The sequence below is a fragment of the Macaca fascicularis genome, chromosome 10 (assembly GCF_037993035.2).
Source record: "Macaca fascicularis isolate 582-1 chromosome 10, T2T-MFA8v1.1".
In the NCBI taxonomy this organism is placed as follows: domain Eukaryota; kingdom Metazoa; phylum Chordata; class Mammalia; order Primates; family Cercopithecidae; genus Macaca; species Macaca fascicularis.
The window spans coordinates 28046221-28074214 of record NC_088384.1 but is presented as its reverse complement, the minus strand read 5'-3'; the positions used below and the strand labels follow the sequence as shown (position 1 = coordinate 28074214).

The window sequence follows — 27994 nt, the reverse complement described above, 5'->3', positions numbered from 1 at the left end:
TTAGATCAGGTAAACAATTTGCCTAGTATTAAAATTCAACAGCCTTTTGCATTCTGCAGTTAGGCAGGTGCCTACCAGCCAATGAGGACCATTCTGAACTGTGGCAGATGGACAGGCACTGGCTCCACCTCCCCAGCACTGACATCTTTGAACAGTTGTAGTTTAAGTGACAACGTGAAAATTTTATTGCATCCTGCATTTTTTGTTTTACAAAAATTGATGGAGGTCAGGCACAGTGGCTCATGCCTATAATCCCAGCACTTTGGGAGGCTGAAGCAGCCAGATCACTTGAGCTCACAAGTTTAAGACCAGCCTGGACAATATGGTAAAACCCCATCTTTACTAAAAATACAAAAATTAGCCGGGTGTGGTGGTGTGAGCCTGTAGTCCCAGCTACTTGGGAGACTGAGGTGGGAGGAGGGCCTGCGCCTGGGAGGCAGAGGTTGCAGTGAGCCAAGACTGCACCACTACACTCCAGCCTGGGTGATAGAGTCAGACCTTGTCCGGAAAAAAAAAAAAAAAAAAAAAAAAGGGTGGAAAATGCTAACACTAAAGTTCTGATGCTATTGACCTTAGTCTCAATCCATGGGACTCAGTGTGACCATCTTGAGGCTTCATTCATTCATGCTATGCTCAATTGTGAAAGAAAAAAAACCCCACAAGTTTAAAAAGTATGAATGCACTGAGTGTGAGTGTGGTGGCTCACACCTGTAATTCCAGTACTTTCAGAGGCTGAGGTGCAAGGATCACTTGAGCCCAGGAATTCAAGACCAGCCTGGGTAACATGGCAAAACCCCGTCTCTACAAAAAATACAAAAATTAGTCGGGCATGGTGGTGCAAAACCTCTAGTCCCAGCTACTTGGGAGGCTGAGGCAAGAGGATCGCTTGAGCCCAGGAGGTCAAGGCTGCAGTGAGCTGCGATCACACGACTGCACCAAAGCCTGGATAACAAAGTGAGACCTTTTTTCAAAAATAAAAATAAAACAAAATAAAGCATGAATACAATGCTGGAATATGATACTAAAAACTGCTACAAGGAGAAGAAACTCATTGCATTTCATGACAGCTTTAATTCTCCAGGATTGGCACTTACTTCCTTACATGAGACTCCACTGCTTGACATTTGTACATCTGAACTGCATATCCATAATTTTTTTAAAAAGGTAACATATACTAGCTGGGGACTGCCTTTGGAGCAAAAAAGGCTAGTTTGAGACAATCTGGAAAAACCTAATATATGGCCGGGCGTGGTGGCTCATGCCTGTAATCCCAGCACTTTGGGAGACCCAGGCAGGCAGACTGCTTGAGCCCAGGAGTTGGACACCACCCTGGGCAACATAGCAAGACCCCGTCTCTATAAAAAACGAAAAACAAGAACCTAATATACTGGGAACAAACACCCATTAAAGGCCAGTTGTAGGGTTTTCCTAAAGTCAGTCATCCAGTTGATGCAACAAAATGCAGCCTCTCTAGTTAAGGGTTAAACATTTTTAGGCTCTTTCCGCTGTAACAATTCAGAATCAGTTCACAGATATGGAAAAAGTGTCAATTGCTTCAGAATTGCTGAAAGATCTGGCTTAGGCATGGGGCCCTTATTCACCCAAAAGCAAACACCCTCCAGTCTGTTTCTTCACTGGTAAAAAGGTCAAAACACCTCCACTGCCCACCTTAGAGGCAACAAACACAATGGGGATGAGCCCTCACTAAGTCCGGGGTTTCCAGTCTGCCATTTCAGGTTCCCACAAGTAGCAATAGGAGGAGGGGCGCATGTGAAATTTACAACATCTAAAAAGGGTCAAAGGCAGCAGTGCGGTCCCCCAAGCATCGCAGGAGCTAACTCAATATCTCGTTAATTTGCGTCTGGCTGGAAACCAACCCAGCGCGGAACCACTGGGGACCCTCTCGGCGCCAAAATCCTGGTAGCACTACAGATCGCGCACCTCGGCGAAATGGGTAAGGAAATCCCAGGTCGATGAGGGGGCGGGGGCCATGCCCGACACGCCCACTAGGCCACGCCCTGCAGCCCCGAGCGCGCGCGCGCCCGCCCGCCCCGATGAATGGAGACGCGCGCTCTCGGCGCATGGGCCTGCCCCAGGGCTCCCGCGGGGCCGAGCCCGGGGAGGGCGAGGACGCGCCGCGGGCTACCTCGGAGCCGATCATGTAGAACTCGCCGTCGTCCTCCAGCTGGAACTTCACGGGCTTCTGCCCGAAGGTCTTGCTCAGCGCCATCATCATCATTGCGGCGGCAGAGGCGGGCGGCTGGAGCCGGGCTGCGAGAGATCGGGAGGGCTGGGGCGGGGCCGGGGCGTGCCGGGCCGAGGGAAACCGAAGCCGGAAGGCAAAATGTGGACCGGGCCGGGTACTGGCGCCTCAGCCGGGCTCCTCAGCCGCAGCCGCCGCCGCAGACGACGACCAGGCCGCCCTCAGTGCGCAGGCGCTGGCGTTGACGCTGACGCGCGCGCCGCCGCTCAAACAAAAGGCCGGGCGCGCCTCCGCGGACCCCTTAAAGGAGCCACGACTAATTTCTCTTTCTCCCAGGCTGCTTCCCAAGTCGTGGTGTAGAGGACTTCTCACGGACAAAAATAGCCACTGAGGTCCTGAGTCAAGCAGTGGCTTTCCAAGTCTTACAGCCAGGACTGGAACTGGCCCAGGGGAAAAGAAATGAAGTGAGACCTGAAGGAGGAGGACCTAGTATCTGGAAGCCTGAGTGGTCTTGGCATGCTTTGGGACCCCAGGCTCCTGTCTTAGCTTCCCCACCCCTAAAACGCAGTGCAGCTGAGCAGATAGGCAGGCCCCTAGGAACAGATATCCCAGTTCCGGGCCTATGGCTGTCCCTGCAGTTGTGGAGGTGGGCAAAATGACAACAGCAGATGAGGCTTGGCAATGTTCAAAGGCCCAGGTGGTATTTGGTTTGGCTGGTGCGTCAGATGAGCGAGAGTTGGAAGGGAGGGACACCTTCCACCTTCTCCATTCCCCTCTTAGCTTCACACTCTGCTTAACCCAGCCCTATGGTGGGGAGCGAAACCAGGCAGCCCAGTCCTTCCGCTCTGCCTCTTGGCTCTTACAGCCTGAAGCTAGTGAAACTAATGAAAGTCTCAAAGCAATCATGTAACTGATTGAATAATGCAGGGAGTAAAACAGTGGCCCACTACTGATGATTTCATACGGTTCAGTCTAATGAAATTGCAGCTGTGGCTGGGCTCAGTGGCTCATGCCTATAATCCCAACTCTTTAGGAGGCCAAAGCAGGGAGGATCACTTGAAGCCAGGAGTTTGAGACCAGACTGGACAAGACAGCAAGACCCTGTCTCTACAAAAATTTTAAAATAAATAAGCTGGGTGTAGCATGGTGGTGTGCACCTGTAGCCCCAGCTACTTGGGAAGTGGAGTGGGAAAGATCCCTTAAGCCCAGGAGTTCAAGGTTATAGTGAGCTGATTGCACCACTGCACTGCAGCCTGGGCAACAAAGGGAGACCCTGTCTCTTTTACAAAAAAAAAAAAAAAAAAAAAATGCAACTATGATAAATGCTATTACAAAAACACACATGGGGCTGGAAGGTAGGGCAAGGAGACACTGGAGAGTTGGGAAGGGCAGTGACTGAAGTTGCTTTGTTCAGTATCCTCACAGTGGTGGGAAACCAAAGTACAGTAATCCCTCAGTATCCATGGGAATTGGTTCCAGGACCCCCTGCAGATAATAAAGTCCATAGATGCTCAAGTCCATTATATAAAATGGTGTCATACTTGCATATAACCTACACACATTTTCCTGTATACCTTAAATCACCTCTAGATTCCTTATACTACCTAATACAATGCAAATGATATATAAATAGTTGTTATACTATATTGTTAGGGAACAACGACAAGGAAAAAAGTCCATACATGTTCAGTACGGAGGTAACCATCCTTTATTTATTTATTTATTTATTTATTTATTTATTTTTTGAGATGGAGTTTTGCTCTTATCACTCAGGCTGGAGTGCAATGGCACTATCTCGGCTCACTGTAACTTCCATCTCCCATGTTTAAGTGATTCTCCTGCCTCAGCCTCCCAAGTAGCTGGGATTACAGGCTCCTGCCACCACACCCAGCTAATTTTTGTATTTTTAGTAGAATGGAGTTTCACCATGTTGGCCAGACTGGTCTTGAACTCCTGACCTCAGGTGATCCACCCACCTCAGCCTCCCAAGGAACTGGGATTACAGGCACGAGCCACTGCGCCCAGCCGTATCCTTTTTTTATTTTTTATTTTTTTGAGATGGAGTCTCACTCTGTCACCCAGGCTGGAGTGCAGTGGCGCAGTCTCGGCTCACTGCAAGCTCTGCCTTCCGGGTTCACGCCATTCTCCTATCTCAGCCTCCCAAGTAGCTGGGACTACAGGTGCACACCACCATGCCCACCTAATTTTTTATATTTTTAGTAGAGATGGAGTTTCATCATGTTAGCCAGGATGGTCTCGATCTCCTGACTTCGTGATCCACCCGCCTTGGCCTCCCAAAATGCTGGGATTACGGGTGTGAGCCACCACGCCCGGCCTTGCATCCTTTTTTTAAACATTTTTTTCCCTACCTGAGGTTAGTTAAGCCTATGGATGCAGAAACCACAGCTATGTATGGAAGGCTGGACTGTGGCATGAGCAGATAAAATGACCACCACCCTGGAGGATGAACAGAGGGGACAAGTAGGAAAGTGGGGAGCCAGTTAAGAAGTCACTATAACAAAATGTGATGTAGAAATGGAGCAGAAGGAGCCCTGAGCACTGTGCCCAGCCCCAAGGTTGGCGGACTTTGACCCTGGCTCCCAGGACAGGGCTGAACAGCGGCCAGGCCTCCCCATCTTAGCTGAACATTCACAAAAAGAGACCAAGCAGGCAGGTAGAAAACAACTGTGTTTAATGACAATCCTCAGTTTAAAAAAAAAAGAAAGAAGAAGCAGCTTTATACACACTGTACACACATTTACAATGGCTTTGGAGGATAGCAGTGCTGCAAAAAGGGCTTCAGGAGGATCCGGCCTGGGAAAGGATTGAGGTATGTTGCAGCCTCCAGGGCCCAGGGTCTCCTGCATGAAGAATCCCCCTCCCCAGTTGACTGTGAACTTTTTGGCCTGGATTCTGCAGAACAGATTTCCGGGATTGTCAGCCAGAAGGCAGACAGATGCAGGCACCTACCAAGACCTGACCTCAGGAAGTAGTCCTGCCCTACAGCCCAGTTGCTCAGCCAGGGCTGAAGGCCACGGGGCCCCAGCACCCTTGCTTCAGTGCCAGCCCCTGGAAGGAACCTCACAACAGGGATAGAGCAAGGACACTTCAGTTCCCCCAGCCCTGCCATGGTGCTACCCTGAGGGACAGGGATGGAGACAGGGCAGCCAGGTTTGCCAGGACCTGCATAGCTGGCCCAAGACTGCCCTTCCTCTTAAGTCATGCCAAAGCCTCCCTTCCCAGTCTGAGACAGTTGCTGGCAGGTGACCACGACCTGCGTGGCCCTCCCTGCAGTTGTCATGGTGGTTGTACCCCACCCCATCCCCCTGAGGAGACATGGGCTTAGTCCCATGCCTGGTGCCCACAGCCACAAAGATGACCATGGGTCTCTAGCCTGATATTCGTGGCCTGGCAGGGGTCAGCACCCCTGAGGGCATCCAAGCCATGGTCAGAGGAAAGTGTTGGCAGGCTCGGCACAGCCGAAGAAGTCGGGACCCACGAGACGGGGGAAGCCTTCCAGAGCCTTCACCTTCACAGGGTCAAACTTCCAGTAGAGGCGGCCGCGCAGGAAGTAGGCATAACCTGAGAAGAGAAGGTGGTCAAGCCTAGGCGAGTGGACACTGGGCCCTACTCCTGCCTGTCAGGCTATGCCCAGGGATGGGCACTAAGGGAGGGCTGGGTGAGCAGCCCTTGGCCACTGTTGAGTTCCTCGAGTCCTGCAGGATCCAGGGCCAGCCTTTTGGAACCTCTCTTCCCTCTAGGGAGCCCTTCTGCCTGCCGCGGAATCTGGGCTGGGCTAATACCCAGCCTGACAGGTACCCATAGCCTCAGAGGCCTGAGTCCCACCTCTCAGGAAAGCAAGTCCCGTTGCCCCTACCACCCTCCACATCACTGTCTCCTGCACCCATTAACCAGGCTGTTGACGGGCATCCGGAGTCCTGGAGCTGGAGGCTATCCTAGGATAGCTGTCCCAGTGGGTCCTGATGTGGGAGAAAGAACACAGAAGAGGAGCCCAGCAGGGGAGGGAGCACTGGACTGGCTCTAGCCCTCTGTGGTTGTGGGAGGCTGGGTGGGTCAGTGGTTAGGAGCAGGGACCATCAGGGTAGAAGTTGAGGTTAGGGGCCTCATTGCCTGAGCCTCTGTTTGCTCCTCTGGAAACTGGGTTCACAACAGGTGTTACATCAGGGGGCTGTTCTGAGAACTGGATGAGACCAGTAAGGAGCTTAGAGCATTGTTGGCCCTCAGTGTACGGCAGATTATTGTTCTACTGGCTGTGGCTGAGGAACCAGGGTAAGACCTTGCACTTCTCTGACCCTCAGTCTGCTCATCTGCAACATGGAATGCAGCACTAGCTGGCCACCGAGAGGAGGGCAGATGGCGCTGGGCAAAGGTCCTGTGATGAAGAGCCAGGCTTCCTGTTGCAGGCATGTAGGAGCCCAGCCACCACCAGGTTGGAGATGCGGCTGCTGTGCCCACCTCCTACCAGCTACCCCACCCCCAACGCACCATCAGCATCCTGGAAGGCAGCGTCGATCTCAGAGGGCACCCCTCGCCAGTCAGTGGCCCTGCGGGGCACGGGACTGTCTACACGCCGGGTGCTGGGGTGGAAACGCCAGTAGTCCCTGCCTCGGAAGAAGTAGATCTTGTTCTTCTCAGGACCCCAGACCAAGGCGGCATGGACCGGGAACCTCACCAGGCCCAGCTCAGTGAGGGGTGCGGGGCCCAGGACTGGCTTTTCACCGTCATACACCCAGTACTGAGCACCTGCCGGAGAGGGAAGAGGCTGCAAGGACCTGCCCAGCCACCACTGCCATGCCCAGCCACCGTGGACCTGCTTGACTCCCACCACAGACTCTCCCAGCCACAGTTTCCTCATTAGTAAAACATGCAGGCCAATAATGCCTGCTCAGCACCCCATCCGCAGAGAGAAGTGGGAGGCCTGGGATAAGCTGGGGCAGTGAATGCTCTGTAAACTAGCGCATGGGCGAGGTTACTCTCATCAGTGGAGGGCTGTCTGGGCGCCTGCTCCTTCCACTGGCATTTGGCCATGACAAATGCCTGCTGACCACTCCCTGGGCCCCTGCAGGGTGGGCTGCCCTGGAACCCATGCAGGTTTCCCATGCTGTGCCTTCATTTGTGAAGTCCCTGGCATCTGCAGTGCTCCAGGCTCTCATCTCTGCCAGTTGAAGATGGAAATCCCAGCTCTAGGATGACAGACCTGGATCAATTCCCTGCCCTGCCTCTTCCCAGCTACATTCTTGGTGAGTCACTTCACTGCCTGGGAGCCCCAGAGGCCACATCTCTAGAACCCTGCCCCATGGGGTGGCTATGAGAGTTGAATGCCCCACCGTGCAATCCCTTCCATGCTGCTCCTATCTCAAGAGCCATCTCCGGGAGCCTCCTACCTGTGCCTGAGGAGCAAACCACACTCTCTTCCTTGGCCCCCAGGCTTTGGGGCACCTCTCCCTGTCCACTGTGTCCCTGAGGATCCGTCTGTCTGTTCCTGCCTTTGGCCATAACATTCCTGGCTCTGGGAAGTCTCTTGAGCATATCCCCAACCCCCACTCACCTTGGAAGAACCAAATGTGGCCCCGGGCATCCTCAAAGGCAGCGTCCACAGGGCTGGGCAGTCCCTGCCAGTGGCGAGAGGCCAGTGCTGGGTAGCCGGGTTGCAGCTGGCCCCCACGCAGGCGCCACACAAAGCCCGCTTTGAAGAAAAAGAGCTCGCCTCGGATGGTGGAGACTGCGTCAAAGGAGGCCTCGCAGGCATCTGGTGGGGCATCCGGCTGTGGGGGGAGAGAGGGACACATGCCGAGGGCATACGTTGCAGCCACAGCGGCCAGCAGAGGAGCAGGGGGACTGGCAGGCAGGGCCTCACCTCCAGCGGTGCAATCTCATTGGTGTCTATCCCAGCCTGGGGGCCCAGGGCTGGGGTCCTGGAGGTAACAGTGGGCCGGGGCTGGCCATATAGGTGTTGAATGCCCCTGCGGTCATCTGGGCTGAGACTCAGCGGGTAGCGGAAGGTGTAGAAGGCAGACATCAGGGCCTTGGCGGCTGTTGTGTGCTGCAGCCCCAGTACGTGGCCAAATTCATGGGCTGCCACCTGCAGCAGGTCTGTGCCTGGAAAAGGGAGGTGGCTCAGCAACCCCCGAACCTCCTGCCCAGGACATCCAGCTCCAGACCCCAGCTCAGTGACCTTGGCGAGTCCCCATTCTTTATGATCTTCAGTTGCCCCATCTGGAAAATGGGTCCCCAGCCCATACCCTGGTCATCCCCGATAGTCCAGGTCTCATCATAGTCGAAGTGGACATCCCCTTCTCGGTGAGTCTTAGGGAAGAAGGCATGGGCCAGGATGCCCCCAGGCCCATCAAACGGCAGGTCGTCCCCATGCCAGTACCTACAGATGGGTGGGGGCGGGGTCAGTGGCTGCTGGCAGGTGAGGCTGTTCCCGGAGGGGTCCCAGGCCACCCATTCACCTGGCGAAGTCGATCATGATGTCAGCATGGCCCTCGTGCACCTCAGTGAAGGTGAGTGGCGTCACATCACTCCATACCTTTAAGGCCTCTGCCATCGTCTGCCGCACCTGCTCCTGCACCAGCTGCCATGGGAACCGAAGGATCCTGGAGGGAGAGGGAGGGGCCTGGGCCTCAGGGAAGGGCCAGCCCCCGATGGCTGCGGCACCAGGAGTTGCCCCTGGATGCTTGGTGGGTGTGTGAACACTGAGGACACAGGCCAGGTGTGCTCTGGGCCTCAGCTTCAGCGCACTGGTCTCCCTGGCCACACAGGCACATGTGTATGTGGTTTGCTCATACTTAGGCAAACACAAGTGTCTGCATTCAGTGGAAAGAACCAGGACTAGGGGTCCCGAGACCCCCATCCTAGACCTGACAGTGCCACTCACTGTGGGGAGACCTTTGTTCCTTGAGCCCCTGTTGGTTCCCAGACCCCCACTTAGGAAATTCTGAAGACCCCAGTCTCAGCTCCAATGCTGTGTGACACCAGCCCATTCTTCATTCCCAGGCTGGGTCCCCGCCTGCAGGATGTGTGAGTCCCAGCTTCCCCATCACCTGCCCAGGGTCCTCCCAGGTCACCCAGTGAGATGCCCACTATTGCCTCTCCCTGCTTACCACTGTCTCCACCTGCTCGAAGCCCAAGTTGTGATGGTAGAGTTGGACAATGACATGGCTGACACCCACCTCAGACTGAGGATGGGGCTATGTCTGCCTCATTCACCATGCAGTCCCAGAGCCTGGTCCTCACAGGTCTCTAGTAAAGGCTGCCTGAGTGACTGAACACCTGTCCGCAGGCATGTGCTGGGACTCTTTGCATGATGACAGAGGCACTGCCCCTCTGCTGAGGGAGGGTCTCCATATGTGTGTGTGTCTAAGTCGGGGTTTCAGGGTGTTTGCCCATAGATGGCCCCCTGGGGTTCAGCGGGCACACAGGGCTGTTAGACACAAAGATCTACCCCTGGCCTGTGTCTCAAGCCGCAGCTGTGAGGGAGGCTGGCTTACCCACGGACACACAGGTGGCTTTCTAGTGTCCTGCTCCCAGGCCCCTACCTGTAGGTGAGATCCGTCTTCTCCCAGCGCCCGCCAGACAGCACGAACCTCTTCTGTCGGTTGCGGGCACTCAGCCCATCAGGTGGGTCAGGCACGCCACAGCGGGGAGGCCTAAGGCCACTGGCAGGCCGGGGGGCCTCCTGCGTGGCAGGGGCAGGCGCCAGGCTACTGAGCAGGGCTGCACGCCAGGGCTGTGGCCCCCTCCTCTCGGCATGGCGGTGGTGGGTGTCCTAGGCAGGAGAGATGACACGAGGGTCTGGTCAGGCCTAAGGTCCACATGGCCCACAGTTAGAGGCGTGGCCCATCAGCAAACCCACATGCAACCCCAGCCCACTGTGTGGCAGGGCAAATGGGAGGAAAAGGGCACCAGCACGTGGCCAGGCCCTTTGGCATCGGCCTGGCTCTCTGGTTTCCTGACACCTTGTTCCAAGGCATCAAGCTGTCCCCCACAGCGTAGAGGGCCCTGGGCTGCCTGTCACCCACTCCAGCTACTTAGGCCAATGAGGTCTGGGGGTGGGGGCACACTGGGACTGGCTATGAGCCATACACTCCAGGAATGGACCCCAAAAATCTTCCTCCAAGGGAACACGAGGCAACCTCCGCCTGCTCCCCACAGAAATTCACTTCCACCTCCCTTTCTTCCTGTGTCCACTAAGTTCAGACACACCTGGGTCACCCCCCATGCTGTCCCTGTCCTGTGAGCAGGCTCTGCCCTCTCTCCTGCCCAGGATTTCTCCAACCTCCTCCCCAGTGTGGAGCAGCTGTAGCCCTGTAGTGTGGCCTCAGTCAGTGTAATCTGACTGCTGGGGGTGACACTGATTTGTGGACTGGACAAGGTGAGGTACGTACAGCACCTAGCACAGGCCCAGCACACGGGAGGGCACCTGGCCACTGAGGCCTGGCTTCTAGCAGAGGCAGTTTTGGTCACACCCCACCAGGGCTAGGAGTAAGGTGGGAGCTGATCTGTGATCTGCCTGCCTTCTTCAAGCGGGGAGGGTGGGGACAGTTAATTACCAGGGGCCCAGCCCCACTCGCCAAAGCCCCAGGACCACAGATGGCTATTCAGACCTGAGCTACATCCTGCTACCCGTCTATAAGTCTCCAGGGCAGACGTTACAGTTCTTGTGCATGAGAAAAACAGAAGCTCAGAGAGGTTGGGGACCATGCAAAGTCACCCAGCAAGGGCAAGGCAAGGCCAGGCCAGGACCCTGGCAGCCCAGGGCTAAGGCTAAGGCCTGGTTCTGGATACCGCACAGAAGCCAAGTCTCCTTCCTGCACTGAAGGAGAGGGATGGAGCTGTGCTGTTTGCTGAGAGACTCAGCACCTGTCTGGTCCCGGCAACTGCAGCCTCTTCACAGCCATATTTGGGGCAGGAGCTCAGCCACTCAGGCCCCACCTCACCCTCAGCCTTTGGCAGCTCTCCCAGGCTCCAGACACCCCAGGGATCTGATCAGCGTCCCAACGCTCCCTGCTCCTGATCCCAGAGCTGAGGAGTCAAGAACACCCCACCATGAAGGGGGGCCTTCTGAACACAGAGGCTATGGAACTACTAATGGTGTGAGGCTGTGCAGCAGCTTCCTCCCGTTTCCGAGCTTGCTTATTGCATGGTTACCTGGCACAGCGCAGCCTCACTGGGTTGTGGGTTCTGGCCGATTCTGGGCTTATTGGTTTTTTGTTTTGTTTTCTTGAGACGGAGTCTCGCTCTGTTGCCCAGGCTGGAGTGCAGTGGCGCGATCTCGGCTCACTACAACCTCCACCTCCCGGGTTCAAGCAGTTCTCTGCCTCAGCCTTCCGAGTAGCTGGGATTACAGGTGCCCACCACCACGCCTGGCTAATTTTTTTTTTTTTTTTTTTTGAGACAGAGTCTCACTCTGTTGCCCAGGCTGGAGTGCAGTGGCATGATCTTGGCTCACCACAAGCTCCGTCTCCCAGGTTCACTCCATTCTCCTGCCTCAGCCTCTCGAGTAGCTGGGACTACAGGCACATGCTGCCACGCCTGGCTAATTTTTTTGTATTTTCAGTAGAGACGGGGTTTCACCTTGTTAGCCAGGATGGTCTCGATCTCCTGACCTCGTGATCCGCCTGCCTCGGCCTCCCAAAGTGCTGGGATTACAGGCGTGAGCCACCACACCTGGCCTCACACTTGGCTAATTTTTGTATTTTTTTTTTTGAGACGGAGTCTCGCTCTGTCGCCCAGGCTGGAGTGCAGTGGCCAGATCTCAGCTCACTGCAAGCTCCGCCTCCCGGGTTCACGCCATTCTCCTGCCTCAGCCTCCCGAGTAGCTGGGACTACAGGCGCCCGCCACCTTGCCCGGCTAGTTTTTTGTATATTTTTAGTAGAGACGGGGTTTCACCGGGTTAGCCAGGATGGTCTCGATCTCCTGACCTCGTGATCCGCCCGTCTCGGCCTCCCAAAGTGCTGGGATTACAGGCTTGAGCCACCGCGCCCGGCCCAATTTTTGTATTTTTAATAGAGATAACGTTTCACCATCTTGGCCAGGCTGGTCTTGAACTCCTGACCTCATGATCCACCCTCCTCGGCCTCCCAAAGTACTGGGATTGCAGGCATGAGCCACCGCACCCAGCCTGGGCTTACTGTTAATAAGTACTTATCGGCCGGGCGCGGTGGCTCACGCCTGTAATCCCAGCACTTTGGGAGGCCGAGGCGGGCGGATCACAAGGTCAGGAGATCGAGACCACGGTGAAACCCCGTCTCTACTAAAAATACAAAAAATTAGCCGGGCGCGGTTGTGGGCGCCTGTAGTCCCAGCTACTCGGGAGGCTGAGGCAGGAGAATGGCGTGAACCCGGGAGGCGGAGCTTGCAGTGAGCCGAGATCGCGCCACTGCACTCCAGCCTGGGCTGGGCGACAGAACGAGACTCCGTCTCAAAAAAAAAAAAAAAAAAAAAAAAAAAAATAAGTACTTATCACTGGTTGCAGGTTAGGACCTTGGCAACACTCCATGGACTTGCTCTTAGCCCCTGATGGAACCTCTCACCAACTCCACCATCATCACCCTCATTTCCAAGATGAGGAAATGCGCCCTGGAGGAGTTAAGCAGCTTGCTCAGATAAGAGCTGGCAGGCAGAGGACTGTCTGTGCTCACAGCCCACCCAGCTCCCTGCTACCTCTGTTCTGCAGGGGTTGAGTCACCCTTCCCCTGAAGGAGGGACCCAGGCTAGCCTCACCTTGGTGACAGAAGAGAAGGAACTCAAATTATTCAGCGCCTGCTATTTCCCGGGCATTTTGCAGGCAGGTTCGTTGGGCTTCCAATACCCACCAGGAAGGTGGAGATGCTACATGTCCAAGTTCTCCCATGGAGGATGTGGGCTGCCAGAGGGGCCTGCCTCCTCCTCCTGGCCACACTGCCTCCTTGACCTACAGGAGAAACAGATTCCTTTCCCCAGCCTGGCAGGGTACCCTCTCTGGAAAGGGCAGAGCTGTGCTGTCCCCTGGGAGCTCCAAACAACCCAGAGCCTAGCCTGCTAGCTCTATCTATGCCCATGGCCAGAAATCTCTTCCTCTGCCCTCCAATGAGTCCTGGTGCAGACAGCCATAGAGGGAGAGCCATGGGCATGCCCCACCCCTTCCACTGTCCTTTCCTGTCCTTCTCTTATGAGGCACCCAGTCCATGCCCAAACCCCTGGATCATGACAATCTTAGTGTAGCAAAAAAAGCCAGTCATTGAGGTTCAGAAGGCCTACTTCTATGACATGGAGACTCTAGACAAGTCATCTTCCTCTCTTAGCCTTAACTTTTCTATCTGTCAAATGGGGATGGTGCCACAGCAAAGGGCTACATGACATCCTTCTGTAATGCCTGCTGTAGCCTCTGGCACAGAGAAGCACCTCTTACCTGGCCCTGTTCCTTGTCCCTGTAGGCCCTCCCCTCCCTTGGGAATCTGCCCTTGTCAGTCCCTACAGCTCCCATCACCCACCTCCCCTCTAGCTTCCCAACCAAATCTCCAGGCTTCAAATGGTAAAATAGAAGCCACAGCTAGAAGGCAACTTTCAGACCTAGAAAAGAGAAGCGCCTTGTGCGGGGTCTTCCGGCATATCAAGGTCTCTTCTCCCTGTCCATGTCTCGTTCATTAAATTCTTAGAAAGTGAGTGAGCAGGAGATGCTAGAAATGAGGCCTCCAGCTAGTGAGGTTGTTTTTAGAGCCCATGATTTTTTTAGAGCCCATGAGCTCTTGGCCTCAGTTTCCCCATGGCTGGGATAGGACACACACTCTCTGCCTCACTGTCCTCCCACACTTCATCTTTCCGAGTCCTTTCTGGCCTGGGGCCAGATGCCCTAACTACAAGGCGTGGCATCAAGCAGCTTGCTACTTGTGAGACAGGTGGGCTTGGCCTTCCCAGGACTCTTGGGATTCAGTGAGGTGAGGTGATAGACACAGGCTACCCCTGGCCTCAACTACACCCCTGGGGAATTTGAGGAACAAACAGCTCCCCCATTTCCCAGAGGATGAGATGAGACAGAGCCCAGAGAGGTTAAGGACTTTGCCTGGGATCACACAGCAAGTCATGCAAGAGCTGGGCCTAGACCTGGGGCTCAAGCCTCCCACATCCAGGGCTTCCCCCTGTCTCTCTATCTCTTGGCTTTTCTCCAAAACCTACTTTCCCAAGAAGCATTCCTGCTTCCAGTGCATTCCCTCTGTCTTGGCCAGTAGCCTCCCTTGGCCTGCCCTGTGGTGGGTTCTTAGCTCACTTAGCCCCGCCCTCCTCTGGCAGGCACCAAACCTCAGCCTCAGACACATTCAAGGAATTTCTCAGCTGATCTAGTGTCCTGGCAGAGCTTACAGACTCAGAGTCACCCCCACCCCGGAGTCAACTTGCAATCCAGAAAATGGGAGGCACCAGATAGAGGGGAGAAAGGGAGGACCCCAGGGTGCCAGGAAACCACTGCGGAAGATCGGGCTCATTGTGCCCCTTTCTGGGCCTCAGTTTGCAGTCGGTCTAGTGGGTATAATTAATTATAGCTATGCCTTCTGATGTCAGTGGGAGGTGAGCCTTCGAGGAAGGCACTTGTTAGGCTATGGAGGAAGACGGGAGCATCACCATGCAGGTATCATCATGACCCTCTGAGGCTCAGAGAGGTCAAGCAACCTGCCCAACCCGCACAGCCAGTTGGCAAGCAGGGATATCTTCTCCCTCAAGCCTTCACCTAATTTTCCTATTCTCACCCCTCTGCTGCTGGCTCTAGGAGGGACGGTAGCTTCATCCCGTCCATCGGACTGCAGGGCTTCCATCAACCCTGAAAACTGGGAACTGGGCTGGATAAATATTTACAGAGTTCTCCCAGCCCTGCTGAAGGCAGCCTAGGGATAAACACATCACAGGTGACCCCAAATGCTCCCTGCGTGTTTGCAGAATGACAGACCACAGTCCAGCTCAGACCCCACCCCAAGCTGGCCCCCAGCTCCAGCATTGACCATGCACAAGTGTCAAAGTGGCAGCTACAGGTAACAGTGTTTCTAGTGAGCCTGGCATCACCTCATTGCTCCGCAGTGGGCACAGCAGTAGGCACCATTGCCCCCTCCCACCCCCTAGAGATAGAGTAGGTAAGATTCTGAGGCATGGCAGGATTCACCCAGGGTTGCATGGTTCAAACCCAGATCTCTCCAGTTTCCAGACCTGTGGGTTCAATGGCTACCCACAGTGATTCCTGACTCTGTCCCAAGTCCTAGGGACCAAGAGGGGCTGGGAAGGAGGCAAGACTCCAGACTGAGATGCCCCCTGTACGCTCTACCGCTCCCATCCCATCCCTTTCTGCTCCCATAGCCAGCACAGGACAAGGCTGCCCAGGGCAGAGCCAGAGTGGCTGGACAGAGGTTCCTAGCCCGGCCAGGCCTCCCTCCTCACCAAGCCAGTCCTGAGACTCCTGCCTGTCACCCTCTCCTGCTCCCTTCCCTGCCCGAGCTGTCTGGATGCCTCCGCTGTGGAGTGGAGTGGCCCAGGCACCCAAGGAGCTGTGGACCCACAGTGGCCCAGGCTCTGGCCCCAGGCCGTGTGACTGGTGCCTGGAAGTGCCCCAGGGAAGGGTCAGTTTTTGGGACACATGCAAGCTGTCACACACACTTCCATGACAGTCCCTCCTCTCCTCACTCTGCCGTCCTCTCTTACCTGGGCTTTCTTCTCCTTTCCTGAGCACATAAATTCTCCCTTTCCTTTCTCTCCCTGCTTCTTTCTGACAGCCACCTCTCAGTCACACACACTGCACTCATACTATTTCATACTCATGTTCTCCTGGCTCCAAGCCTCCCGAAGCTGCTGCCGGCAGGTGCCCGCGAGGGACATCTCCAGGCTCAGACCCCATTTCCCGCAGCACAGCGCTGCCCTCCCCAGCTCTCCCTTTATCCTCATCGCACCGCACACCTGGAGGTGTACTAACTGCGGCCACACACCTGCAGGCTGACACCTGCCTGGGATCTGCTCGGCTTTGTCCCTGCGATGAACAGGGGGCCCTGTAACCACTCCCTCTGCTACTTCCTTCAACGCACACTCCAGCACCCGCTGCTGGAGCGCGAGAGGCAGGTCCCCACGCTGGGAGCAAGCCTGAGTCCAGCGTGGAGTCCCGTCCCACCAGCACGAGCGATGCCGGCGCCGGCTCCCCTTCACGCCCGCAGGGACTGGAAGCTCGCTGTCTATCACGCCTAGAGGGAACCAGAAACCGTTTCGGGTACCAGGCGCAGGAGGCCACCCGGGGCGCCCCCTTGGGTCCGGATCTGCCGCTGGGCCCAGCCAGCGTGCCCGGAGCCCCTTCGGCGAGGAGCGCCCGGCGAGTGGCGGGCACTCACCGGCGGCAGAGCCCGGGCCAGCAGCGGCGGCGGCTGGAGCAGCAGCAGCAGCATCGGGAGCAGGAGGGCGCGCGGGGCCGCGCTGCGGAGCCAGGCGGCCGGAGCCATCCGCCCCGGGGCTGCTGGGCTTGCTGGGCCGCGCCGGGCCGCCGCCCCTTATAGCTTCCGCCCCACCCCCGGCCCGCCCCGGCCCCGCCCCCCACCGCCTTTTGTTCTGAACTCTCCTAGCCAGCGCGGCCCGGGTGGGGGAGGTGAACGGGGAGGGGACGGCCCAGCGGGGTCGAGGGTCGGAGACAGGGTCTTTCCTCGGGGCTGGTCAAGTCCCTGTCTGGTGCTGGGTGACCCTGGCCAACCCGTGCCGCTCTGAGCCTCAGTTTCTCCGCTGGGTGGTGGCCGTCCAAAGTCTTAGACTTGGCTAGAGTCTGAGAGGAGTCGGGTTTCATGGGTCCCATCCGTACCCCCACCTTTGGAAGGCGATCCCGCTGGGTATCCTTGGTGGCCTGACCTCTGACCTCTGCTAGCTTGTGACAGGTGGTCCCACCCACAAGCAAGTTCCCCCACCCCTCAGAGCTTCAATGGATCCTTCTAGAAGATGACACAATAGCCCCTCTGAGGAAAGGGATATTATTTTATTTATTATTATTATTTTCTTTTGAGACACAGTGTTTCTCTCTCTCCCAGGCAGGAGTGCAGGGACTTGATCTCCACTCACTGCAACCTCCGCCTCCCAGGTTCAAACGATTCTCCTGCCTCAGCCTCCCAAGTAACTGGGACCACAGACGTGTGCCACCGTGCTTGGCTAATTTTCGTATTTTTAGTAGAGATGGGGTTTCTCCATGTTTGCCAGACTGGTCTCGAACTCCTGACCTCAAGTGATCTGCCCGCCTTGGCCTCCCAAAGTGCTTGGGATTACATGAGTGAGCCATTGCACCTGGTCAGGAATGGGATATTAAAATGTGTCCCAGGGGAAAGTGAGGCAAATGGCAGGGACTGGCCAGTCCTTCAGCTTGGGATAGACCAAAGCTTACAGATAGGGAAACTGAGGCTCTAAGAGGGAGGGGCCGGGCTTTTCCATGCCAGCAGACAAGTGGAGGGGTCAGGAGGTCCTCTAGCTGGTCAGCTGGGGGGAGGGTGCTGTCAGAAGGATGCGGGAGGTGTATGAGTGTAGTACTGGGCCCCCAGGGTGTCCCCTGGTCAAGGCCCAACAAGCCCCTGGGGACTCCTCCAGGCTAGCCACCTGAGACTTGAAAGAAAGGAGGTGAGAGGCCGGGGCACAGTGAGTCACACCTGTAATCCCAGCACTTTGGGAGGCTGAGGCAGGTGGATCACAAGGTCAGGAGTTGGAGACCAGCCTGACTAACGTGGTGAAACCCTATCTCTACTAAAAATACAAAAATTAGCCAGCCATGGTGGCACATGCCTGTAAACCCAGCTATTCAGGAGGCTGAGGCAGGAGAATCACTTGAACCCGGGAGGCGGAGGTTGCGGTAAGCCGAGATTGTGCCATTGCACTCCAGTGTGGGCAACAGAGTGAAACTCCATCTCAAAAAAAAAAAAAAAAAAGAAAGGAGGTTAGACTTAAAGAAGGGGGTGTGTCCACATTCTGGAAGGGATCCTCCAGTCTTATCCCTGATTTTTGGGGTTACCCAATCCTGCTGTACACCCCCTGAAATGATGAAGGGCCTCACCACCTCACCAGGCGACCTGTTCCATCATGGGTGGCCCTGCAGAGCCACAATCCAGGCAGTGGCTCCCATCCTGGCAGGCAGCGCTCTGAGCTGCTCTAAGGTGAAGCTGTGGTCAGGAAGCCTGGGCCAAGAAAGGGAAGCGGGTGGGGAAACGTTTCACAGCTTATTCAAGAAGACTCCACAGAGACTCCTAGAGGGCAAGGAGAAGTAAGACAGCAGTGATTTTTACAACCTAGACAGTTCATAATCTTTTCTTTCTCTTTTTTTTTTTTTTTTGAGACGGAGTCTCGCTCTGTCGCCCAGGCTGGAGTGCAGTGATGCAACCTGATGCAACCTCCGCCTCCTGGGTTCACGCCATTCTCCTGCCTTAGCCTCCTGAGTAGCTGGGACTACAGGCGCCCACCACCATGCCCGGCTAATAGTAGAGAGGGGGTTTCACCATGTTAGCCAGCGTGGTCTCGGTCTCCTAACTTCGTGATCCACCCGCCTCGGCCTCCCAAAGTGCTGGGATTACAGGTGTGAGCCTCCGCACCCAGTCTTTTTTTTTTTTTGAGACCGAGTTTCATTCTAGTAACCCAGGCTGAAGTGCAATGGTGCGGTCTCAGCTCACTGCAAGCTCCGCCTCCTGGGTTCAAGTGATTCTCCAGCCTCAGCCTCCCGTGTAGCTGAGATTACAGGTGCCCACCATCACACCCAGCTAATTTTTGTATTTTTAGTAGAGATGGGGTTTCACCATGTTGGCCAGGCTGGTCTTGAATTCTTGACCTCAGGTGATCCACACGCCTCAGCCTCCCAAAGTGCTGGGATTACAGGCATGAGCCACCACACCTGGCAGACAATCTTTTCTTTAAAGTCATTCACTTTTATTTATTTTTATTGTTTTGAGACAGGGTCTTGCTCAATGGTGTGATCTTGGCTCACTGAAACCTCCACCTTCCAGGCTCAAACGATCCTCCTGCCTCAGCCTCCCAAGTAGTTGGGACTACAGGTGTGCATCACTATGCCCTGCTAATTTTTGAATTTTTTGTAGAGACAGGGTTTCACCATGTTGGCCAGGCTTGTCTTGAACTCCTGGACTCAAGCAATCTGCCTGCCTGGGCCTCACAAAGTTCTGGGATATAGACATGAGCCACTGTTCCCCGCTAAAGTGCCTTATTTTTAAAAAGTAGGCATTTCAGGCCGGGCGTGGTGGCTCACGCCTGTAATCCTAGCACTTTGGGAGGCTGAGGCAGGTGGATTATGAGGTCAAGAGATCGAGACCATCCTAGTCAACATGGTGAAACCCCATCTCTACTAAAAATACAAAAAAAATAGCTGGGCGTGGTGGCATTCACCTGTAGTTCCAGCTACTTGGGAGGCTGAGGCAGGAGAATCACTTGAACCTGGGAGGTGGAGGTTGCAGTGAGCCGAGATCACACCACTGCACTCCAGCCTGGCAACAGAATGAGACTCCGTCTCAAACAAAACAAAACAAAACAACAACAAAACAAAAAATTAGCCGGGCATGGTGGCATGCGCCTGTGGTCCCAGCTACTTGGGAGGCTGAAGCAGGAGAATCGCTTGAACCCAGGAGGCGGAAGTTGCAGTGACTGGAGATCGCACCACAGCACTCCAGCCTGACGGACAGAGCAAGACTCCGTCTCAAAAAAAAAAAAAAAAAAAAAAAAGTTGGCATTTCAAAGCCTGCTTCGATGTTATCCTTTTAGCCTCATTTTCATTTGTGTAACCCACTTAAGTGGTCTTGGGTGCCTCTGAGGTGCAAGGCCATGCCTTGTGGAACCTGCAGTCCATCAGCCATGGGAGCTGAAGGAACAACTCTACAGTTTAGGCCCAGGGGACCACCATGAGAAGTGTGCAGTTTGTTTGGTTTGACAAACAGGAACCAGGTGGCAGGGACTGCATGAGCAAGGGAGTAGCGGCTGGACCAGGCCTGGTGAGTCTGCCAGGAAAGAATGGCCCACCCTTTGTGTGCTCACCTCACTGGGAGGCCACCCTCAAAGTGGGTGGTCACCCCCCTTCAGAGAGGAGAAACTGAAGACGGGGTGGGGAAGGGCTCTGTTCACAGGCTGGCTGAAAGGACTGCAGTGTGTGAGAACACAGGGCTGCACCTGACTTCCATGGAGAGCATGCATGGCCGGGGACAACTGTGCACACACAGAACTGAGCAGGCCAGGCAGGGCCAAACGCCCCAGCCACCGCTCCCCTCGCCCCTCGACCTCCTCCTTCCTTACAGAGGGGCCCCCTCTCTTACTTGGTGACCCACACCCCTAATTCTGGGTGCTTTTGTTCTTGGTGTTGCACCCTGCCCACAATCCCGGTGCCAGGAGTCCTCTGTGGGCACAGCGAACAGTGATGAGGGACAGTCCCTGCCTTCCCCCACCTAGGAGTAATAATAACAACCACGGCAAAGTCACCCAGAAAAGACCATAAAAACCTCAAGTTCAGCCGGGCGCGATGGCTCATGCCTGTAATCCCAGCACTTTGGGAGGCTGAGGCGGGCGAATCACGAGGTCAGGAGTTCCAGACCAGCTTGGCCAACATGGTGAAACCCCGTCTCTACTAAAAATACAAAAATAGCCAGGTGTGGTGGCATGAGCCTGTAGTCCCACCTACTCAGGAGGCTGAGACAGGAGAATTGCTTGATTCTGGGAGGCAGAGGATGCAGTGAGCCGAGATCGCCACTGCACTCTAGCCTGGGCGACAGAGCAAGGCTCCATGTCATAAATAAATAAATAAATAAACCTCACGTTCCCGAAGAGCAGGAAAACGTTCTAAATCCGCGCTCCAGCTCACCTGGCCTGGAACCAAGCTGCTAAAATTGCGAGGCTACAGGCTTCAACTTGCGCTAGATTTGACTGAGCTGGGAAAATGCTCCTAGGCCTTTGGGATAGACACGCTGCCTGGATGTCGCGTAAAGGCCGTCAGTGTCGGAGACTGCACCCGCGGAGCCGGGGACTAGGTGGCAGGGCCGGCCCGGGGAATCCGGTAGGGTTGAGGACCGCGCTGGGGGCCTCATCCCCCGCGGGCGCTGCCTAAGGCTGCCGGCGTTGGCAGCTCATTTTGGCCCAGGCAGTCGAAGACGGGTTGGGACGCCCCCTCGTGGGAGTTCTGGGGATGGGTTGCTCTAAGCCTTCCCCAGGGTCGCGCTTCACTGCCCTAGGCCACCCGAGACCCCGAGGCCACGCGGTGGTCAGCAGACCCTGTCTGGTGGGAGGGGGCAGACAGCCGAGCCCGGAAGGGGGCAAAGAGCAGAGCCAGGCCTGGAACCTCGCGTCCCCTTCCCGGTTGGCCCCAGCCCGTCGCCTCCCCGTCTCCTCTCCCCTACAGGGCTCGCAACAACCCCCAACTCCGCTCCCTGCCCTCTGCGGTGCTCCTAACAGAAGGAACCGTCCCCCTCCTTAAGCCCTCGGCGTTTTGCCACGCAGGCCCGTGTCCCCAGAACCCGCACAGCCTGCCAAGCATAGGGAGGGAGCAAGGTCCCATTTCCAGCCGAGACCCGGAGCTGCTGGAAGGGAGAGGTCCAGAGGACGGGTGAAGGGGGACAGGCTTGGAGGGCAGTGCCACCTCCCCCTGGGGGCGTGTCCCTGAGGCCCCGCCCGGGGCCCCGCCTTTTTTGCGCCGGCTGTGACAAGCGCTGCGGCATTTGTCCCCGCGACAGAACCGCTGCCGCCGTCTCTAAGGTCGCCCGGGTCCCGCCGCCGCCACCATGCCTCGGGGAAGCCGCAGCATGGCCTCCCGGCCAGCCAGGTGTGAGGGGGACAAAGGGCCTGTGGGGAGGGGGTTAGGGAAGCGTAGGTACTCCCCCAAGGGCGTCCGCAGAGTGACCTTGGCTGCTGCTGCGCCATCTTGGCGGGGGGAGGGGCAGGGGTGCAGCACCCACGTGTGGAGACAGGGGTCGTCCACCTCTATGGGGGTCGTTTCCAGGAGCTGCAGCACCCCCAGCCTGGGGTCTGGCCAGGATTAACCCTGCTTCCTCCCACCTCCGCAGCCGCCCCGCCGCGCCCTCTGCCCACCCGCCCGCGCACCCACCGCCCTCAGCAGCCGCCCCAGCACCCGCCCCTTCGGGCCAGCCGGGGCTCATGGCTCAGATGGCGACCACGGCCGCAGGGGTAGCCGTGGGCTCCGCTGTGGGACACGTCATGGGCAGCGCCCTGACCGGAGCCTTCAGCGGGGGGAGCTCGGAGCCCTCCCAGCCTGCTGCCCAGCAGGTGAGCATCGGGTCCAAGAGAAACTGAGGCAGGATTCTCTCAAGGCCACACAGGGAGCTGCCCAAGTGTCCAGTGAGGAGTGTCCGCGTGTACTCACCATTGCTTCAGCCCAGGATTCTTTGCCCAGGAAGGGTCCTAGTCCACTGGTCTTGAGTTCAGTGTCACTTAGAGGCAGGCTTCCCAGCCCCTCCCTTGAGGCCAGGGTCCCTAAGCTCCCAGGGAGAGACACCAACCAACCCTTTAAAGATGGGAAACCCAGGCCCTGAGGGCTCAGAGACTTGTCCAAGGTCAGCTCACCCTAGCAGAGTGGAGGGATGGTGGATTTCCTGAGCCCCTGTTTTCCCCGCACCCAGGTCTGCACATTGTGGCCGCTGGGCCCAAGGGTGAAGGGGAGCCACTTCCCTGATGACCTTTCTCCTGCTGGGGACCCCACTAGCCCTAAGCCAAATGTGGCTTTGTGGCTAGGTCAGGGGTCATGAGGATTAGTGTAGCTGAGCCAGGAAGGTGCTAAAACTTGTGGGGGTGGGGCTCATACTCTGAGAGTCCAGGCAGAGTACTGGGCTCTTCTAGAGCCTTCTCCTCCCTCCCCTGCACCCGCCCAAAGTGCCCATTAGAAGGCAGCAGAGGCCAGGCGCAGTGGCTCATGCCTGTAATCCCAGCACTTTGGGAGGCCAAGGCAGGTGGATCATGAGGTCAGGTGTTCAAGACCAGCCTGGCCAACATAGTGAAACCCCGTTTCTACTAAAAATACAAACATTTGTTGGGCATGGTGGCAGGCACCTGTAGTCCCAGCTACTTGGGAGGCTGAGGCAGGACAACCGCTTGAACCCAGGAGGCGGAGGTTGCAGTGAGCCGAGACTATGCCACTGCACTCCGCTCTAGGTGACAGAGTGAGACTCCATCTCAAAAAAAAAAAAAAAAAAGGAAAGAAAAAGAAGGCAGCAGAAACACGCTGTCTGTAGCCGCCTCCACTGCTGGGCCACTCAGCCTGCCTAGGACCCTTGGGGCACCCAGGCTGGGGATGTGGGGAGGGGCAGGTGGCCCCAGCTTTGAAACGCACCTCCAGGTACCAACTCCAAGCTGATCCTGCAGCCTCTTGCACTGTACCCCCAGGTCCCCACCCCCACTGCCCCCCAGCACCTGGAGATGGGGCCCTGCGCCTATGAGATCAGGCAGTTCCTGGACTGTTCGACCACTCAGAGTGACCTGTCCCTGTGTGAGGGCTTCAGCGAGGCCCTGAAGCAGTGCAAGTACAACCATGGTGAGTGGGTGGACCCCGACCCAGGCGGGGATGGGGAGAGGCCGACCCTCCTCTTGCACCTGCAGGCTGACCACCAGCCTGTGCTGCTCCTCCCTTCACAGGTCTGAGCTCACTGCCCTGAAGAGGTTGGTGCAAACTTGGGGGCCAGTCCTGCACCCACCTCTACCCCTCGCCGACAGCCAGACCACAACACCAGATTGTACCCGGATAGCTGGGATTGGAAGTGAGGAGGTTTCTCACCCCACAGATAACCTAAGACACAAATGTGCAATTAAAAGTTTATTTTAGACCACAGCCTGTTGTGTGCCTCTCTCGATGGCCTGTCTTCGGGGAGCTCCCTGGCTGATGAGGTGGGGTCAGGATGGATGTCTCACTACAGTGTGCAATCCATCACCTTAATCAGGGCCCTGGGTGGGGAGGAGGAGCCCTGTTGCAATCTGCACTGTGGTTAGCACAGGACAGATACCTTGGGCAGTCTAGAGTGTGGTGGAGAGGCATTAGTAGGTGATCCCAAGGGCATCTGACTCTGAGGGTGGAATGCCAGGATGAACTCATGGTTCTCCCCCTTCTCAGGGATACCTGCCACCTCTACCCTTCTTGTCTCTGCCTCCGCATCCCATTCTCTGCACCCACAGCTTAGGTGCCCCCAGCAGCCTTAAATCCTGTCTGACCTTGCCCCTCTTGCTGATGCAACTTCTCAGCAATTCCAGATTCTGCAAGAGGAGTCGTGCTGGGTTGCTGTCTGTTTGCACCTGATCACACAAGGCAGAGGTCATGGCTAACCCCCTTGGGTCTGAGTCCAACTTGGCTAGTTGGCAGTAGTGTGCCAGGTCCCCGGGCCTGCCAGAATGGAAGAACAAGCCCTTCGAACCCAGTGTGGGCCGTGCCATCACACACCATGCTGCCGCCTTCGTTGAGTTCGTCCAGCAGTTGTGCACTGAGCTGCTACTGTGTGCCAGCCCCTATGCCACATCTGTGAAGCCTGAGGACATTCCAGCCCTTAGTGAGCTGGCATTCCAGTGGGGTGGTGGGGACCTGTCTCAGGGTACAGTGTGTTCCGTCTGGGGGTATAGGTGCGTGGAGTTGCTGTTGAGGGTCTGCCTCTCATCGTATGTGTCCCTCCCACAGGAAGGGGTCCCACTCTGGGTGTCTCCCTGGGTGTCCATATCTCCTCCGTACCTGGCTCCCGGTCCCAGCTAGCAACTCCTGGGTGGCAGGGAGCTCACCTTTCTGGGCCTTGAAGTGGGGCTTTGCTCATGGCGGCCACGCCGGGTGCCCATGCGCTTCCTCCAGTTGTGGCCCGCAGAGGAGAGGCCTGACAGCCTGCGCAGTTCCTCTGGAAGGCCCAGGAAGTCCTGCTGGTAGGGGCTAGGGAGAAGGTGTGCCCTCCCCCTGGGCTGTACCCTGACACTCACCTGCCAGCTCTGGGTAATGGTCATCCAGGTTCTCCAGTAGGGACTCATAGCGGGTGGGGACCATGTCTTCTCCCTCTGTGGCATGTGGAGAGAGGATGAAGGACACCTGACTGGCCTGATGGTCCCTACTCTGCCTCTCACTCTGGAACTGTTTGCTAGTCCAGGCTGGGGGCAGAGCATGGGGTAGGGATGGAATGGGGCTAGGTCCCCAGCTGAGGTGGGAGGCTGGACAGGGCCTTGGGTGGTCTATGGTCTGCTACGCTCCCCTCTTACATTCTAACATAGCTGCAGGGGAGAGAAGCTTGGGCCACCTTACTGATGGTTCGAACGAGGACATATATGGCTCGCTCCTTCAGCAGGGAGTTGCCCATGGTTTGGGTCCATGCAGCCCCTTCCTTCAGGTCCTCCTCCAGGCTCACTAGGTTGCCGTCCTCCGCCAGGAGAGCAATGGTCACTGAGAGGACATGGAGAGAGGCTGGGCAGGGCTGGCACCCCTGCCTGGGACCCCTCAGCCCCTCCTTCTCCTCCCTGTCTCCTCACCATCTGGGGGCAACCCTGCTTTCTGCCTCAGGTGGGCGGTGAGGTTCACCAGCCTGCAAGAGGTGTTCACCAGCACGGAGCAGCCGGCTGTGGAGGAAGGGCAAAGGTGAGCATGTGGGATCTCTTACCTTCCTCCACATCTGGGGTCCTCTGTCTCTCCTTCCCATCTTTCCCTTTCCCAGAGCTGCGACTGGGCCTAGGGGGCTAGGACTGTGCCCCAGGCAAAACAGCTCCGACATCTGTTGCTTAAACTTCCTTGGAGACCCCTCCATCCATCTCCCGTGTGTGTTGACTTTTCTCCCATATAGGGTGACCCCCAAGTGTTGGTCTCTTGAGTCCTGCAAAGCATGAAGTGCGCGCCAGCCCAGCCTCCTCCCGGGCCGCCCCCCCCACGGGACCCAGCCCGTCCCCGCACTCCCTCCCCTACCAACTCCCCTCTTCCCCTCCACCACCGCACAGGGCCGACCCGCCTCCAGCCGGACGGACGGGGAACCTGCAACTGTGGCTAGAGTTTCAGGTGTCTGATGCACGCTGAAGCTTGAGGATCACGGATTGAATGGGGAAGAGATTGTGCGGTTTAAAAACCTGCTCCAGGGTGATGCGGCGGACGCTGGCCGAGAGGAGTCCTCGTGAATGAGCAGGACTCAGCTCGGGTTTTCCCTTTAAGGGACTTGCTCCAGGTGCTCGCTTTGCCTCCTCACAGAGCCGCTTCCCCGACCCCTGCCATCTGCACCACTCCCATCTTTCCCGCCATTACCTCCCCACCCTCCCCAAGGGCGGATGGAAGCAGCTTCTGAGTGTGCTCATCCCCCCACCCGCCTGCCAAGACAGGGGACCCCACTTACCCCCAAACATCACCTTGATAAACATAGCTGCAGCGGGGGAGGGAGATATGGGGGACTTTGATCCTCCAACTCCCGATTCCCCAACTAAGGAAAGGCCTGGAGCAGAGACCTGCTTCAGGGCAGGGCTCTGGAGGGAGAAGTGGGTGTGTGAGTGTGGCTGGGTGGCCCCAGGGCCAGACCCCTGCTCAGCCACCTCTGTGGTTCTGCTGCTTCAGCCTAGTTCAAACCCTGCAGCTAGTCCAAGACTCCTGGCCTCCTAGTCCTCCCCACTGAGCCCTGGGCCACAGCAGCTCCCCTAAGCTTCCAAGCTGGTCTCCATGGCAGTGGGGGCGGAGACATCTAGGCAGGAAATGCCTTCCTCCCTGTATCCGTTAACGGGACCCATGGGGGAGGGGTGGCAGAAGAAGTGGGCGCTGGCATTCCCTGAGGCGGGGAATGCCATCATTGGGACTGATTGGTTTTTTTTAGAGAGAGTCTCCCTATGTTGCCCAGGCTGGTCTCGAACTTCTGGGCTCAAGCAATTCTCCTGCCCCAGCTTCCCACAAGTGCTGGGATTGCAGTTGTGAACCACCTCCGCTGGATGAAGTGTCATTTACATACAGTACAGTAAAGTTCACCCTTTCTGGTGTTTTCAAATTTCGCCAACTCTCATATAACCACCACCACAGTGAAGATACAGAACATTTCCATTACCCCCAAATTCCAGGTCCATAGCAGGTCACAAGCACCTCCTTGTTAGCACTCGCCATTAGCTAGTCCCTCACACAGGCTCTCACCGTCATTTCCTGTCTTTTATTTATTTATTATGCTCATTAATTATTATTATTATTGGTTTTTTTTTTTTTTTTTTGAGATGGAATCTCCCTCTGTCACCCAGGCTATAGTGCAGTGGCACGGTCTCGGCTCACTGCAACCTCCGCCTCCCGAGTTCAAGTGATTCTCCTGCCTCAGCCTCCCGAGTAACTGGGACTACAGGTGTGCACCACTACACCTGGCTAGTTTTTTGTTTGTTTGTTTGTTTTGAGACGGACTCTCACTCTGTCACCCAGGCTGGAATGCAGTGGTGCGATCTCGGCTCACTGCAAGCTCTGCCTCCTGGGTTCATGCCATTCTCCTGCCTCAGTCTCCTGAGTAGCTGAGACTACAGTTGCCCGCCACCATGGCCAGCTAATTTTTTTTGTATTTTCAGTAGAGATGGGGTTTCACCATGTTAGCCAGGATGGTCTCGATCTCCTGACCTCGTGATCCACCTGCCTCGGCCTCCCAAAGTGCTGGGATTACAGACATGAGCCACCGCGCCCGGCCTTTTTTTGTATTTTTAATAAAGATGGGGTTTCGCCATGTTGGTCAGGTTGGTCTCGAACTCCTGACCTCAAATAATCTGCCCACCTTGGCCTTCCAAAGTGCTGAGCCACCAAGCCTGACCTATTTATTTTTATTTTTTTGAGAAGGAGTCTCGCTCTGTCAGCCATG

The 27994-nt window shown here is 56.4% G+C and overlaps 4 protein-coding genes across 21 annotated transcripts in view; 1 reads left to right on the top strand and 3 right to left on the bottom strand.

The window, feature by feature from the left end:
* The window catches only part of SMARCB1 (SWI/SNF related BAF chromatin remodeling complex subunit B1), a 42777-nt gene extending 40346 nt beyond the window's left edge, over positions 1–2431 (bottom strand). For all 3 annotated transcript variants that reach the window (XM_045364381.2, XM_005595361.4, XM_074004139.1), the window contains exon 1: positions 2147–2431. In XM_045364381.2, the coding sequence (XP_045220316.1) occupies positions 2147–2239 (93 nt within the window). In that variant the 5' untranslated portion in view covers positions 2240–2431. The remainder of the gene's footprint in view (positions 1–2146) is intronic.
* A 2447-nt stretch (positions 2432–4878) lies between these two features.
* Positions 4879–22911, bottom strand: MMP11 (matrix metallopeptidase 11). 2 transcript variants are annotated; one of them, XM_045364377.3, is made up of 8 exons: positions 22558–22911; positions 9766–9995; positions 8680–8823; positions 8467–8600; positions 8082–8323; positions 7773–7989; positions 6710–6967; positions 4879–5785 (listed from the first exon to the last, which is right to left on the bottom strand). In XM_045364377.3, the coding sequence occupies exons 1-8, from the start codon at positions 22558–22560 to the stop codon at positions 5652–5654; spliced, it is 1362 nt and encodes a 453-aa protein (XP_045220312.2). In that variant the 5' UTR covers positions 22561–22911; the 3' UTR covers positions 4879–5651. The 2 variants fall into 2 exon arrangements, with proteins under 2 accessions (XP_045220312.2, XP_005595406.2); XM_005595349.4 differs by lacking the exon at positions 22558–22911 and adding an exon at positions 16565–16694.
* CHCHD10 (coiled-coil-helix-coiled-coil-helix domain containing 10) lies at positions 21891–24015 on the top strand. Of its 2 annotated transcripts, none has more exons than XM_005595351.4 (4): positions 21891–21999; positions 22241–22460; positions 23574–23721; positions 23823–24015. In XM_005595351.4, exons 1-4 carry the CDS (start codon positions 21959–21961, stop codon positions 23840–23842), a joined length of 429 nt encoding a protein of 142 aa, XP_005595408.1. In that variant the 5' UTR covers positions 21891–21958; the 3' UTR covers positions 23843–24015. The 2 variants fall into 2 exon arrangements, with proteins under 2 accessions (XP_005595408.1, XP_045220341.1); XM_045364406.2 differs by having other exon boundaries at positions 23553–23721.
* C10H22orf15 (chromosome 10 C22orf15 homolog) lies at positions 23988–26838 on the bottom strand. 14 transcript variants are annotated; one of them, XM_045364392.2, is made up of 7 exons: positions 26522–26838; positions 25677–25763; positions 25448–25590; positions 24948–25211; positions 24619–24703; positions 24393–24473; positions 23988–24128 (listed from the first exon to the last, which is right to left on the bottom strand). In XM_045364392.2, exons 1-7 carry the CDS (start codon positions 26544–26546, stop codon positions 24121–24123), a joined length of 693 nt encoding a protein of 230 aa, XP_045220327.2. In that variant the 5' UTR covers positions 26547–26838; the 3' UTR covers positions 23988–24120. The 14 variants fall into 14 exon arrangements, with proteins under 14 accessions (XP_045220327.2, XP_045220333.2, XP_045220329.2 ...); XM_045364398.2 differs by lacking the exon at positions 24393–24473 and having other exon boundaries at positions 24948–25057; positions 25137–25211; XM_045364393.3 differs by lacking the exon at positions 23988–24128 and having other exon boundaries at positions 24225–24473; positions 24948–25057; positions 25137–25211; positions 25453–25590.
* Positions 26839–27994: the final 1156 nt, after the last annotated feature.